The following is a 15,342-nucleotide window of genomic DNA, read 5'->3' as shown; positions in this document are numbered from 1 at the left end:
AATTCACCCCCTCCCCTCCCCCCCTTCACTCCTCACCCACCCCCCCCATCCCTATAAAAAACCCGGTGCGGGTGGGGGGGAGGGGGGGCCCTGCTGTGCTGGTGGGGGAACCCCCCCTTTGGGTTGGGGGGGGAGGGGGGCACACACGGACCCTGCCCCCCCCCCATCTGGGTGACCCCCCCCCCCCCGGGGCTTAATGATATAAAAGAAATCAACTCAAATAATTACAACACGGGGGGGGAGGGGACAGCCCCCCCCAAACGTGGGGGGTGTTGAGGGCCCCCCAAGGGGTGTGTGTTGGGGGGGGCACACACAGGACCCCCCCCCTTCAGTCCCTCCCCGCCACCATCAGGTGCGTCCATCTGAGCTGGGGGCTCCTTGTCACGAGTCCTGAGGGGGGGAAAAGGGGGTGTGAGGGGGGGGCACCCCAATAGATCCCATTACCCCCCCTCAGCAGGATATTGGGGTCCCCACTCCACTCATACCCCCCCAATGCTCCGAAGACCCCCCCATCCCCCACAACCCCCCTCATGCTCCTCTTAAGACCCCCCCTGTGCTCTCCCTGAGACCCCCCTCACCCCATAACCCCCCCCGCACCCCCTCTTCACCCCATAGAGCCCCTATAACACCCCCCCCCCCATACTCACCCCTGGCGCGTGGGGGCCTGGTGTGGGGCTCTCCCCAGGGGCCCCCCCCCTCGGGACCCCGACTCCTCTTTGGCTCCAGCTCCTCCTTGGCCAGGGGGGGGAGGTCCCCCCGCTCCCCCCTCCGCTTCCGACGGCGCTCGGGGTCCCGGCCTCGGGCACGAGCCCCCCTGCGCTCTGCCTGCTCCAGCTATGGGGGGGGTCACACACCCCATCAGTGACCCCCCCCCGATCAGTGACACACTCATCAGTGACCCCCACCCATCAGCATTAGGGGTGTCCCCATAAGGATTGAAGGGGCTTTGGGGACCCTGAACTGAGAGGGGCAGGGGCTGCAATTGGGGGTATCGAGGGTGGGAAAGGGGCAAGAGCAGCAGCGCGGGGCTGGGGTGGTTTTGGGGTGGTTTTCAGGGTGTTTTTAGGCTGTTTTGAGGTTGGTTTTGGGGTTGTTTCAGGCAGTTTTGGGGTTGTTTTCAGGGTGTTTTTGGGGCAGTTTTGGGTTGGTTTTGGGGTGTTTGCAGGTACCTCGAGCAGCAGCCGGAACAGCGCCACGGGCGGTGGCCGCGCCGCCTGCAGCAGCCTCCAGATGCTCTGGGCCTCGTCCAGCGTCACCTCCAGGAGGTCTCCCTCCATCATCAGCTCCTCCAGCGGCCGCCGCGCAGCCTCCGCCAGCTCCAGCACCGGCCCCTGCAGCCGCGGCAGCGCCGCGCTCAGCGCCTCCAGCTCTGCGGGGGGCAGTGACGTCAGCAGGGGAACAGTGACGTCACCATGAGGACACTGTGACGTCAGCATGGGAACAGTGACGTCACCATGAGGACACAGTGACGTCAGCAGGGGGCGCCATGACATCACCATGAGGACACAGTGACGTCAGGGGGGGCATAGTGATGTCAGCAGGGCCGCCGTGACGTCAGCATGAGGACACTGTGACGTCACCAGGGGTACAGTGACATCAGCGGGGGAACAGTGACGTCACCATGAGGACAATGTGACGTCACCATCGGGACGCCGTGACGTCAGCAGGGGCACTGTGACGTCACCATCGGGACGCCATGACGTCACCATGAGGACACCATGACGTCAGCAGGGGCACTGTGACATCAGCAGGGGGCGCCATGACGTCACCATGAGGACACCATGACGTCAACAGGGGAACAGTGACGTCAGCAGGGGCACTGTGACATCAGCAGGGGGCGCCGTGACGTCACAGCACCAGAGGGACACGTCACCATGGGGACACCGTGACATCATGCCGGGGTACCATAAGGACACCAAGGACATGATGTCACCATGGGGACACGGTGATGTCATGGCACCATAGGGTCACCAATAGGACACCCTGGGGACACTGTCACATCACAGGGGCAGTGAAAGCATCAGGACCATGACATCATAGGGACACCAAGGATATGACGTCACCATGGGGACCCTGTGACATCACCACACCATGGGAACCCCCTCTCACCTGAGGACAAGGCTCCGTTCTTCTCCGGCCCGAGCCCATCGCCGTTCTCCACCGACACCTATAGGGGGTGGGCAAAGGGGGAACACAGATTTAGTGTGGGGCTCACCCACCTTCCCCCCCCAACCCCCCCCATTGCCCCCCCCCCACCTTGGTCTGCTCATTGCGCACAGCCTCCCTCAAGGCTCCATCCCCATGGAGCTCCCCATGGAGCCGGTGCCGCAGCCCTGCCAGGCGCTCCAAGGACCCGGCCACCTCCGGCGATGCCAGGAGCTGCCGGGCCCGGTCCTGCCAGGTGATGGCTCTCTCGGTCAGGCACTGCAGGGCCTCCCCCTCGGGCAGGCGCACGGGCAGCTTCTGCAGCGCCACCAGCAGCGCCAGGATGGTCTCCAGGCGCGGGCGGCGCGAGCGCTGGCACAGCGGGCACAGGAACTTGGCTTCCCATTCCCACCAGGCTGGAGACGGCTTCTGGGAGCCCAGGCGAGGCCAAGCCACGCAGGAGCCGTGGAACCAGTCCCGGCACAGCTGGCACTGCAGCATGGCCGGGCCCGGGGGCTGACCACAGACGCATGAGGGGGGGCCGGGTCCTGGCAATGGAGGGGAGGCCTTCTGGGAGTTGGTGAGGCGGAGCCGGAGCATCCCCTCCTTCTCCTTCTGCTCCCCTTCCTTGAAGGCCACGATCTGGTGGGGGAGGAGGAGGGTTAAAAGGGGGGATGGGGATGGGGGGGGAAGGGATTGGAGGGCACAGGTGGAGTGGAGAGGGAGGGGAAGGAGTGAGAGTAAAGTGGGGTGGGATTGAGGGGAAAAGGATGCGGAATGGAGAGGGAACAGTGGGATCAAGAGGAAAAGGAGCCTGGGATCAAGGGGACAAACCAGACACTGGAAGTGAGTGGAAGGCACTGGCATGGGTGGGATGGAGACGGTTTGTGCTGCAGCCCCCCCCAGATTCCCCAATCCGGGATGCAGCACTCACCACAGCTCCAGGATCCCGCAGGTCCTGTGCCGACAGCCCCAGGCTCTCAGCATCCAGCTTATAGAGCCCTGGCTCCTGCCGCCACTTGAGCCTCTTGCTGCTGTCGGAGCCGGCATCGGCGCAGGGGCACAGCACCTGCATGGGGGGGGGGGGGGTTGGGGGTCAGAGGGGGCTGTGTGACCCCCACCCCCCCCCCATGGTACCCACCTCGAGCAGGGTGTAGCAGGAATTCCGCTTGAGGAAGGTGCGTGAGGCTTTATCCCTCCAGGAATGAGCTGATCCCACCTGCACCTCCAGCTGCCGCAGCTCCTCCAGCCGCACCGGCAGGTCCCGGCCCACGGCCACCAGCCCCTCCAGGTCATCCAGGCACGGGTAGTGGTCCCCGTTCTATGGGGGGCACACACAGGGATGTATGGGGAGGGATAATGGGGGGCGGTGTCTGGAATGCTGCTCCCTACCCCACATGGATGGGGCTGGGCTCTTACCCCCTGCAAGTAACAGGGGTAGTGCCCGTATCCCCCCCAGATGTAAGGGGGACAGGCACCGGATGCCTTCACCCCCCCCTTATATATAGGGGGCAGCTTCCTCATCCCCCACCCCATAGACATATGGGGGGCCAGCCCCATTATCCTGCCTAAATCTATGGGGCAGCCCCTTTATCCCCCCATGACATACAGGGGGCAGCCCCCTTACCCCATCTATGAATACAGGGACATCCCCTTTATCCCCCCCCTAGATCTATGGGGAACCCCAGCCCCATGATCCCATTCAGGTCCCGAATCCCACCTGGATCTCCTCCACATCCGCGATCCAGGCACGGGCCTTGGCCAGGGCCTCCTTCAGGGCCTGGATGTTGGGAAGCAGCGCTGGGATGTTCTCAGCCTCCTTAATGATGGCAGCCAAGGTGGCCGGGGGGTGCTTCTGCCTGTGGGGGGGGCACACATGGGGCTGGCTGCTCACCCCCCCCCCCCCAAAACTGCTGCAGAGACCCCCAAGGGCCTGGCCCCAAACTCCTTTACTGCCCCATAGAAACACATACGGGGGGACAGCCCCAGCCCCTTTATCCCTCCATGGGGATATAGGAAGTGGCCACCTGTCCTCCCCATAGAAACACATGGGGTGCAACCCCTTTCACCCCCCATCAAAACACATGGGGGGCACCCCATTGTCCCCCCTATAAACACACAGAGGGCACCCCCTTGTCCCCCCTATATAAGCACAGAGGGCACCCCATTGTCCCCCCCCATAGAAACACATGGAGAGCACCCCCTTGCCCCCCCCATAGAAGCACAGAGGACACCCCCTTGTCCCCCCCATAGAAGCACACAGAGGACACCCCCTTGCCCCCCCCATAGAAGCACACAGAGGACACCCCCTTGCCCCCCCCATAGAAGCACACAGAGGACACCCCCTTGCCCCCCCCATAGAAGCACACAGAGGACACCCCCTTGCCCCCCCCCATAGAAGCACACAGAGGGCACCCCCTTGCCCCCCCATAGAAGCACAGAGGGCACCCCCTTGTCCTCCCCATAGAAGCACACAGAGGACACCCCCTTGTCCCCCCCATAGAAGCACAGAGGACACCCCCTTGCCCCCCCAGACCTGGCCTCCAGACACATCTGTGCCTTCTCCTCCCAGCGCTGGGCTATGGTGAGCAGCTCCTGCAGCTCGGCCATGGCCACGTCCACAGCAGGGCCTGGTGCCACTGTCCTGCCGGCCTGGATGAGGCCCCTCATGACGGGGAGGGGGACACGGGCTCGGGGCCCCCGCAGCGCAGCCCTCACCTCCTCCAGCCATGCAGCCTGAGCCAGCTGCAGCTGCAGGCGCCGGCCCTCGGGTACCTGCACCCCCAGCCGAGCCCCTCGCTCCAGCAGGGACCGGAGCCTGGCTGGGCTCGGGGGGGGGGACCCATCCAGAGCGGTGCTGGCGTCAGACTGGAACTGCTCCACGCGGTCCAGGAGGGCCTGGGGGGGAAGGGTTAATGGGGGGGGGGAGGGGAAGGGGTGGATGGAGGGTGGGGGGGGGGAGGGTACCGGGATGGATGGAGGGTACCAGGATGGATGGAGGGCACCAGGATGGATGGAGGGCACCAGGATGGATGGAGGGTACCAGGATGGATGGCATTGGGATGGATGGAGGGCACCAGGATGAATGGCATTGGGATGGATGGAAGGTACCGGGATGGATGGAAGGTACCAGGATGGATGGAGGGTACCAGGATGGATGGAGGGAACTGGGATGAAGGGAAGGGAATGGATGGAGGGTAGTGGGATCGATGGAGGGCACTGGGATTGAGTGGAGAATACTGGGATTGAGAAGGGCACCAGGATGAGGGGAAAAGGGCTCTAGGATCACATGGAGGACATCAGGAATGAATGCAGAACATTGGGATTGAGCGCACAAGGACACTGGAATGAGGGGAAAAGTGCACTAGGATAAACTGGAAGGTACTGGGATCGAACGCAGAACACTGGGATTGAATGCAGGACACTGGGATTGAGAGGGAAAGGGCTCTGGGATGGGCTGAATGGAGGGGGTTTGGGGGCCATGCTCAGGGCTCAGTGTCCCTGCCCCCGGATGATGCTCAGCTCCTTCCCCCCCCCATCCCATGCTCCCACACTGGGGGCACACAGAAGGGCCCCCCCAGCTCACCTGGACCTCCCCGATCTGGTGCATGACACAGGGCAGCTGATTCATCTGCTCCAGGAAGCTGCGGAGCTCCTCCACCGTCAGCGACGGAGCAGGGACCCTGCATGGGGGGGATGTGTCAGCCATGGGGGGGGACACGGACATGGGGGAGCCTGAGCTCCATAAGGGACAGGATGGGGTAAACTGGGAGGAGAAGGAGCTGGGATGGTGACATAGAGGGGATGCTGCGGCCACCATAGGGACACCATGAGGACACCATGGGGACACCACAGAGACACCATGAGGACACCATAGAGACACCATAGGGACACCGTAAGGACACCAGGGGGACACCATAGGGACACCGTAAGGACACCAGGGGGACACCATAGAGCCACCATAGGGACACCATGGGGACACCACGGGGGCACCATGGGAACACCATAGGGACACCATAGGGACACCATGAGGACACCATAGGGACACCATAGGGACACTATAGAGCCACCATAGGGCACTCACCCTGTCTCCTGGCAGCTGATGAGCCCCAGCGCCTCAGCCACACAGCGCTCAGCCTGCCCCAGGCAGCCCTTGAGCCGATGCAGGAGCTCGTTCTCAGGGAACTTGCGCTCCCGAGCCTCCGACTCCAGCGCCCGCAGCTCCTCCAGCGCTGGGCACCGATGGGGGGGGGTCAGGGGGGGCCAGGGCACCCCGAGAGCCCCAACATCCCCCCCCCAGCTCACTCCTCCTGCCCCCCTCATTGACATCCTCAAACCCTCTTCCTGACCCCCCAAGGCCCTTTTGAACCCCTTCAAACCCCCTTACAGACCCCCCCAAACCCCTCTTGTTGATGCCCCAACCCCATTGCTGACCCCCCCCAACCCCTCTCTCTGCCCCCCCCCAGCTCACTCCTCTTGACTCACTCCTCCTGCCCCCCTCATTGACACCCTCAAACCCTCTTCCTGACCCCCCAGGCCCTTTTAAACCCCTTCAAAGCCCCTTACAGACCCCCCAACCCCATTGCTGCCCCCCCCAGCCCCTGCTGCCCCCCCCCAGCTCACTCCTCTTGCGCCCGTCCTCCACCTCCAGCGCCATTCGCACTTTGTTGGCCCAAGTGTCGAAGGACTCGGCCCGAACCTTCAGCTTGTGCAGCATGGCCGGGAGCTCGTCCAGGGTGTACCGGTACCTGGGGGGGCAAGGGGGGGTCAAAGGGGTTCGGGGGGGCTGGGAGCACCTCCTTGTGCTCACTGAGAGCCTGGGCACATCCGGACCATCCCCATGGCCCCCTCTATGGGCACACTGAGACCCCCCAGCACCCATAAACCATCCCCATGGGCACCCTGAGCCCCCCAGCACCCATAAACCATCCCCATGGGCACACTGAGACCCCCCAGCACCCATAAACCATCCCCATGGGCACCCTGAGCCCCCCAGCACCCATAAACCATCCCCATGGGCACACTGAGCCCCCCAGCACCCATAAACCATCCCCATGGGCACCCTGAGCCCCCCAGCACCCATAAACCATCCCCATGGGCACCCTGAGCCCCCCAGCACCCATAAACCATCCCCATGGGCACCCTGAGCCCCCCAGCACCCATAAACCATCCCCATGGGCACCCTGAGCCCCCCAGCACCCATAAACCATCCCCATGGGCACCCTGAGCCCCCCAGCACCCCAAACCCCCCCATACCTGAGGTACTGTTTGCTGCGGGGGCACTTGCAGAGATCATCCATGTGGTAGAGGCAGACGAGACACTGGGGGCAGTCATAGCAGGCCAAGGCCGACAGGAAACAGGTTGTCTTGCACTTATCACACTGCCGCTCATCGTCAGGCAGCAGCTCGAACGCCTCCCTCTCCGCCTCTGTGATTCCCTATGGAAGGCACCCAGAGCATCCTCAGCCTCCAACCGCAAGCAATGGGGTCCGGGGGGGTCCTTGGGGGGGTCATTGAGGGGGTCCCACCTTTTCCAGCAGGGCTTTCCGGAGCTTCCTCTCCTCCTGCACCAGGACGAACATCTCCTTGTGCACAGCAGCAGCCAGGTTGAGGTCCAGCTTCTCAGGGCACGCTGCCATCTTACAGATGAGCTCCTCATGGGAGAACACGCAGTACCGGCGCAGGCGGCGGTAGTGCTCAATGCACTGCCTGCCAGCAGGGAGCTGGGGGGGGCAAAGTGTGAGGTACCCCCCCCCGACCCCCCAAAACACCCCCCTTTGGTACCCGGCAATGCCAAGTGTGGTCCCAGCATCACCCGCATCCCATAGCGATGCTCTGGTCCTATGGGATCCGGCTTAGCCATGGGGATGGGGGGGGATGGGGGGGGATGGGGGGGGATGGGGGGGGAACAGGGGGGGTTTGGGGGTACAGGGGCTCACCCAGTCGGCAGTGCAGAAGTTAACAGCCTCGGCGAAGTTGTAGCCTTGGTTGAAGCCGCTGTGGTAGGCACGGGGGAAGGTGATGACGAACTCACCGGCGCATTGGTTGGTGCGGACGACCTGAGGGGGGGGGAAGTGGGGTGAAATGGGGGGGTCGGGAGCTGCAGCACCCCCAAAACCGGCCATATGGGTGCCCAGGGATGGACAGAGCATCCCTGTGTCCTCCCTATGGGCACATTGAGACCCACAGCACCCCTAAACCATCCCTATGGGATGCACAGAGCATCCCCATGTCCTCCCTATGGGTACACTGAAACCCACAACACCCCAAAACCATCCCTCTGGGATGCACAGAGCATCCCTGTGTCCTCCCTATGGATACACTGAGACCCACAGCACCCCTAAACCAGCCTGATGGGATGCACAGAGCATCCCCATGTCCTCCCTATGGATACACTGAGACCCACAGCACCCCTAAACCATCCCTATGGGATGGACAGAGCAACCCCATGTCCTCCCTATGGGTACACTGAGACCCACAACACCCCAAAACCATCCCTATGGGATGCACAGAGCATCCCCATGTCCTCCCTATGGGTACACTGAGACCCACAACACCCCAAAACCATCCCTATGGGATGCACAGAGCATCCCCATGTCCTCCCTATGGATACACTGAGACCCACAACACCCCTAAACCAGCCTGATGGGATGGACAGAGCATCCCCATGTCCTCCCTATGGGTACACTGAGACCCACAACACCCCAAAACCATCCCTATGGGATGCACAGAGCATCCCCATGTCCTCCCTATGGGTACACTGAGACCCACAGCACCCCTAACCCATCCCCACTGCCCCCCCGTTAACAGCAGCCCTGAGACCCACAGCACCCCCAGGATCTTTGGGGTGTCACCCCCCCCCACTCACCGGCACCCCATGGGCCATGAGGGTGTTGGGGTTCATGAGGGTGACGAGCTGGTGCAAGAGGTCCGGTTGGCTCTCAAACAGCTCCGGCGTCAGCTTCTTCATCACCTCCTCGAGGTGCTCAGCCGCGAAGGAGGGGACCCCATACCACGTCTTGGGCTCCCCCCTATGGGTGCAGGGTCAGGGGCACCCAGCACCCTGCGGGGTACCCCCAAACCCTGCCTCGTAGCCCAAAACCCAGCTCAGGATGGAGCTCAGGGGCTGCAGCATCCCCAGAGCCTCCCTTCTTACCCCAGCATCATCTGTTGCTGGCTTGGGGTACCCCAAACAGGCAGCTCTGGGTTGTACCTCTCCCCCATAACACATCTCAGGCTTGGGGTACCCCAAAACCTCTCTTCTCACCCCAAAACCGAGCTCAGGCTTGACCCAATGGGTTGTGGGACCAAAATCCATCCTCTCACCCCATAACCTAACTCAGGGTTGTGGTACCCAAAAACCTCTCTTCTCACCCCAAACCCCATCTCAGGCTTGAAGCACCCCAAAACCTCTCTTCTTACCCCCAAACCTCTCTTCTTACCCCAAAATCTCTCTTTTTACCCCAAAATCTCATTTCTCACCCCAAGCCCCACATCAGCTTTGTGGTACCCAAACCCCATCTCTGTCTTTCTAGCACCCCAAAACCTCTCTTCTCCCCCCATAACCCACACCCCCTAACTTAGGGGGCTGCGACCAGCCCCATCCCTCCCCCTACCAGTGGAGGTAGTTGATGGAGTAGCTCCAGTGGTCCTCAATGTGCCAGCAGAAGGCCGAGAAGACCATGCCCACATAGAGCCAGGGCACCTTCATCCCCGAGATGTCAGCGTTGATGTGGCACAGCACCGACTGCTTCAGCACCGGCATCACATTCAGGTTCCAGCCGCTCCCGGCGTATTCCTAATGGGACAACACCCCCATTGCAAGGATGGGACCGGCCCATCCCATAGCCGAGGCCATACAGGAGGTGGGGGGGGGGGGGGGATGAAGGCTGCTCCATCACCTCCTCCTCGGGGGAGAGCTTCCTCTTGCCATCGCTGATGGGGAAGCCGCTGCCGAACTCCTTGGAGTGGATGTCAGCTCCGTATTCCACAGTCACATCCTCCTCGATGCTGTTCACCAGGCGCCAGAATTCCTTCTCCACCAGCTCCGTAGGGACCATCTGCAGGGAATGGGAAGGTTATGGGGCCGGGGGGGTTCTATGGGGCACACGGGGGGGTTCTATGGGGCACACGGGGGGGGGGGTTTGGGGGACGTACGTGGACGGGCATGTTGAAGTAATCGGCTTTGAAGGAATCAGCCATCTCCCCAAAGCTCTGCAGTGTGTACTCCCGAGTGGCCTGCTCGAAGCCGAACGCCTCCGGGGGCCGCTTGCACTCCTGGGGGGGGGAAAGGGGTCATGGGGGGGGGCCCAGCCCCATAGATGGGGGTCTGCAGGTCCAGAGAGGGGATACGGGGGTCTTGAAGCCACAGCCCCATAGATGGGATAGGAGACGAGGCAGAGAGTTGAGATGGGGGTCCCCAACCCCATAGACGTGACATGGGGGTCTTTAAGCCCACAGAGGGGGTCCCCAGCCCCATAGATGGGGGTCTGCAGCTCCATAGAGGAGATACAGGGGTCTTTAAGCCCATAGATGGGGAGCCATGGCCCCATACATGGGATAGGAAATGAGGCAGGGAGTTGAGATGGGGGTCCCCAACCCCATAGACGTGACATGGGGGTCTTTAAGCCCACAGAGGGGCGTCCCCAGCCCCATAGATGGGATAGGGGTCCCCAAACACACAGACAGAATGGGACATGACGGAGGGGGCTGACATGGGGGTCCCCAGCCCCACATATGGGGGGTGTGCCCCCCCCATCCTCACCGCCATGACGCATTTGGGGCAGCGCCAGATCCCCTTGGGTATCTCGGGCAGGGGGGGCAGGAGGCAGAAGATGTGGTAGTTGTCATCACATCCATCACACAGCAGCAGTTTGTCATCCTCGTCCCCCCGCGAGCAGATCCGGCAGATGTAGGAATCCACCTTGGGGGGGGAATAAAGGGGTTATGGGGGTTGTGCCCCATAGAATGGGGGTCCCAGCCCCATAGCGGGGGGGGGCACTCACAAACTGGCTGTTGCTGTGGCTGCGGCGCAGGCGCATGGTCATCTTGGTGCAGGGCTCGGGGCTGTGCCGCAGCTCCTCCTTCCCCTCCAGGTAGGGCCGGGGGGGGGAGCCTGGCTCGGCCTTGGGCTCGGGGGGCACCGGCTCCTCCTTCACCACCACTGTGGGGGGGCACTCGGGGCCGTCCTTGTCTGGGGGGGGGGTTACAGTGAGGGGAGGGCTGGAACTGGGGGGCTCACAAGGGGATGGGGGGTTACAATGGGGTGGGGTCACAATGGGGGGGTCACAATGGGACTGGAGGGGTTACAACTGGGGGGGTCGCAATAGGATTGGGGGGTTACAATGGGGGGGTCACAATGACAGGAGTCACAATGGGACTAGGGGGTTACAATGGAGGGGTTCACAATAGGATTGGGGGGGTCACAATAGGACTGGGGGGGTTACAATAGGATTGGGGGGGTCACAATAGGATTGGGGGTTACAATGTGGGGGTCACTATAGGATTGGGGGACACAATCAGAGGGGACTATTTGCATTGGGGAGGTCACAATAGGCTTAAGGCAGAGAAACATTGTTGGGGTGGGTGTCACATAAAGAACTGAGGGGCACAAAGGGATTGGGGGGGGGTCACAACCACCCCATAACCCCCCCAAGGAGGCACCTTTCTTCCGCAGGGTCTTATCTTTGGCCACCAGCCCCAAGCCCAACATCTTGGGGCCGGCCCCATAGATCTGCAGCTTCTTCAGCTCTGGGTTCTTCTCAATGTCCTCTTCTGTAGGCTCCGGCTATGGGATTACGGGATGAAGAAGGGGGAATCCCATTGGATGGATGTTGGGGGGGGTGAGGTTGGTTATGGGGTGCCCACCTCCTGCTGCAGCCTCTTGGCCCTGCGGCCATAGCTGTTGAACTTGGAGGGCTGCACTGACTGGCGCAATGGGATGCTGTGGGGTTTGTACTCCCTGTCCTTCTCCTCGCTCTCAAAGGGCCTCGTGTTGCACTGCTGAAGGGACGACAGCTTCAGGATGGTGGGGGGGGAACGGGGGGGGGGGGGTCGGTTTTTGGGGTGCCCCCCCCCAGGCCGCTCACCACCAGGTTGGCTCCGGACTGGTACATCTCATAGGGGTAAATGATGCGCTCGTAGTGGGCGCGCAGCAGAGAGCCAATGTTCTTCCCCGAGGGGTACGAGAGGCGCTGAGCGACCCGGGCCCAGCGCCGGTCCTTGCAGATGGCCTCGTACCCCCCCTCCTCCATCACCACCTGCAGTAAGGGGGGGCACAGACATGAAACACCCCCTAAACTCACCCCTAACCCCCCCAAACCCTCGTACCCCCCCTCCTCCATCACCACCTGCAGCAAGGGGGGGGCACAGACATGAAACACCCCCTAAACTCACCTCTAACCCACCCTCACCTTTGTACCCCCCCCACCTTTGTAACCCCCCCAAACCCTCGTACCCCCCCTCCTCCATCACCACCTGAGGCAAGGGGGGGGGGGGGGGGGCACAGACATGAAACACCCCCTAAACTCACCCCTAACCCCCCCCCCCTTTGTACCCCCCCCAACCTTTGTGCCCCCCCCAACCTTGCTGAGGCTGTAGAGGTCCAGGATGCGCCGCTCCACATTGGGAATCTTGAGGGACGAGCCTTGGATCTCCCAGAACTTGGCGATCTGGTCCAAGTAATTGAGCTTCACCCTAGTCTGCGCCTATGGGATGGGATGGGGGGGGGGGGGGGGGGCACAGTCTGAGCACCCCAAAACCAGCTGGGGATGGAGATAAAGGGGGGACCCCCCCCAAGTTTACCTCCAGCTCATTGAGGCGCTGGATGCGGGGGGTGAACCGGAAGTTGTCCACTTCCACGGCAAAGGGGGGCTGCCAGTCCTGGGCATGGATACAGAAAGGGGGGGTCAGCAGTGATGGGCCCCCCCCCATTCCAACACAGGTAAAGGGACATGTACACCCCAAATGAGGGGGGGCAGCCCTATGGCATCAGCCCACAATGGGGGGGGCACCATGGTCCTGGAAGCCTTCATTAAGCTGGGGGGGGGAACACAGCAGATTGAGCCATGCATTCATCCCGTGCCCCCCCCCCCCCAAACCAGGCACAAGGGGACAAAGGGACCCCCCCTCAATGGGGACACGCCACAACCCCCCCCTCCCCCATCCAGGAACCATGGGAAGAGGGAACCATGGGAAGGGGGGGGGGGCGGGGGCTCGGCTTCCATTCGGGCCCCCCCCATTCGAAGACCCCCCCCCCCCTTTGCCTATGGGGCTGTGGTTGGGACCGACCCCCCCCCCCCCCGCCGCTCGCCAGACAAAGGCTCGGCGGTGGCAGCCATATTGGCCGTGTCACTGTTGTTGTTGTGAGGCCGATGGGGGGGGGCACACGAGACACGCGAACGCCCCCCCCCCCAAACCCCCTTAACCCCCCCCCCCCATAGCCCTTAGGATGAACCCCCCATAGCCAGCACAATGGGGGTGTACGGGGGGGAGGGAACAGGGTGCCCCCCCCCCTCTGGACTGTGCAGCACCCCCAGTGCCCCCCCCCGGACCATAGGCACCAGTTCTGCATGGGGGGGGGGGGTTGTAAGGGAGGTATTTACCCCCCCCCATAGGTGCTCATTGGGTATTTACCCCCTGCCAAGTGAATACAGACCCTACAGAGCAGGTATTTACCCCCTCTTAGAGGATTATTTGCCCCCCCGGGGGCATTTACACTTCTATTATATAGATACAAAGTAGGAAGGGGAGGGGGCAATTATTCCTTATGGGGAGGGCAATTACCCCCCTTAATACGAAGTTCCTCCCACCCATGGGGGGCAATTAATAGAAAATACCCCCTCAAGGGGGAGGTTAACCCCCCAAAGGGGATTTACCCCCTCCACAGAGGCTTAACCCATGGGGGGGGGGGGGGCAATTCCCCCTCCAAAGCGAGAAAACACCCCCCTATGGGGGGCAATTAATGAGGGAATACCCCCATGGGGGGCAATTCCCCCTTCAATGGGAACTGAATCCCCCCATGGGGGCAATCGCTGGTCCTCAAGAGGAACTTAAACCCCTATGGGGAGGAGAGGTGGAACCAACCGCGCTTGGGGGGCACGGCAATGGGGCAGACCCATAAGTGAAGGGGGGGGGGACACACACACGGGACCCCCCGTTACTCACGGCCGGGGGTCGGATCTTGCAGATGCCGCTCTTCTCGGCGATGGGCCGGATCTTAGCGATGTACCCCAAGGGGTCGCTGAACTCGGCCCAGCTGGGCTCGAACACGGGGCACTCGGGGGGGGGCAGGAAGTCCTCGGGGGGCTCGGGCTCGGCCGAGCCCCATGCCGACCCCCACTCCCCCCTGCGGGGCTTGTCCTCGGGGCCCGGCCGCTCCGGGGCCTTCCGTGGGCTCCGCTCCTCCCCCGACAGGCGCCCCCCGGGGCCTCTCCCGGCCCCGCCGCTCTTCCCCCCGCTCCTCCCCGCCGGGGGCCGGGGGGCGGCCGCTGCCTTCTCGTCCCCCCCCCCCGACCCCTTCGGGGCGTCCACGCCGGGTTCCGACCCCCCCCAGTCCCCTCCGCGGCCCCGTTTGGCTTCCTCCTCCCCGTCGGGGTGCGGGGAAGGGGCCCCCCAAGGAGGGGACCCCCCCGGGCCGGGCCCCCACTCCTCTTCCATCGTCCCCTCACGGAGGCCGGGTGGGCTCCCTCAGGGGGCCATGGAGGCCCCCGCCGCCCCCTCACCAGGCCGCGGCCGCCCCCCCTTCTCCCTTCAGCCGCAGGGAAAAGGGGGGGTCACAAACACACCTTAAACCTCCCCCCCCCTTCCCCTTGTGCCTCCTCCGACCTGCACCGACCCCGGCCCCGCCGCTGCCGCCGCCCCGGCCCCGGCCCCGCGCTGCGGCCGCCTCAGGCTTCAGGCCTGCCCGGTCCCCCCGGCCCGGCCGCCGCCGCCATCTTGGGTCCCCTCCTCCTCCTCTCAACCCCCCCCCCCCCCCCGCCCGGCGCACGCACACACTGCGCAGGCGCGGGGGGTTGCACGCTGCACAGGGTGGTGAAGCGAATAGCCTCACGGAGATGTGTTCTTCCGCCGGGGGGAAAAGGGGGTGCGGAGGGAGGGGGAGAGACCGGAATGGCTTAAGAGGGGACGGGAAGAGGAAAGGGAGACGCGGCCATGGGCACCCCCCCGAGGGAGGGGCTCTTGAGGAGGGGGGGCTGG

The 15,342-nt window shown here is 63.3% G+C and overlaps 1 protein-coding gene across 1 annotated transcript; it reads right to left on the bottom strand.

Annotated features, from left to right (window-relative positions):
* Positions 1 to 183: 183 nt before the first annotated feature.
* KDM5C (lysine demethylase 5C) lies at positions 184 to 14,802 on the bottom strand. Its single transcript, XM_034071891.1, has 27 exons — positions 14,311 to 14,802; positions 12,949 to 13,026; positions 12,729 to 12,851; positions 12,234 to 12,404; positions 12,013 to 12,147; positions 11,809 to 11,932; positions 11,151 to 11,338; positions 10,910 to 11,068; positions 10,303 to 10,422; positions 10,047 to 10,205; positions 9,762 to 9,943; positions 9,014 to 9,176; positions 8,085 to 8,204; positions 7,674 to 7,868; positions 7,402 to 7,583; positions 6,769 to 6,893; positions 6,230 to 6,377; positions 5,732 to 5,828; positions 4,682 to 5,043; positions 3,866 to 4,004; positions 3,287 to 3,466; positions 3,080 to 3,214; positions 2,257 to 2,787; positions 2,110 to 2,167; positions 1,170 to 1,369; positions 648 to 834; positions 184 to 390 (listed from the first exon to the last, which is right to left on the bottom strand). The coding sequence occupies exons 1-27, from the start codon at positions 14,800 to 14,802 to the stop codon at positions 329 to 331; spliced, it is 4,815 nt and encodes a 1,604-aa protein (XP_033927782.1). The 3' UTR covers positions 184 to 328.
* Between the last annotated feature and the right edge of the window lie 540 nt (positions 14,803 to 15,342).

The sequence above is a fragment of the Melopsittacus undulatus genome, chromosome 22 (assembly GCF_012275295.1).
Source record: "Melopsittacus undulatus isolate bMelUnd1 chromosome 22, bMelUnd1.mat.Z, whole genome shotgun sequence".
NCBI classification, from domain to species: Eukaryota; Metazoa; Chordata; class Aves; order Psittaciformes; family Psittaculidae; genus Melopsittacus; species Melopsittacus undulatus.
The sequence above is the reverse complement of the archived record's forward strand: the minus strand, read 5'-3'. Positions and strand labels throughout refer to the sequence as shown.

Coding starts and splice junctions, on each gene's coding strand:
- KDM5C (XM_034071891.1), bottom strand. CDS start 14,802: ATGGAAGAGGAGTGGGGGCCCGGCCCGGGGGGGTCCCCTCCTTGGGGG. Junction 11,339..11,808: donor TAAGACCCTGCGGAAGAAAG/GTGCCTCCTTGG, acceptor CCCCCCCCCCAG/ACAAGGACGGCCCCGAGTGC. Junction 3,467..3,865: donor CGGATGTGGAGGAGATCCAG/GTGGGATTCGGG, acceptor TGCCCCCCATAG/AACGGGGACCACTACCCGTG.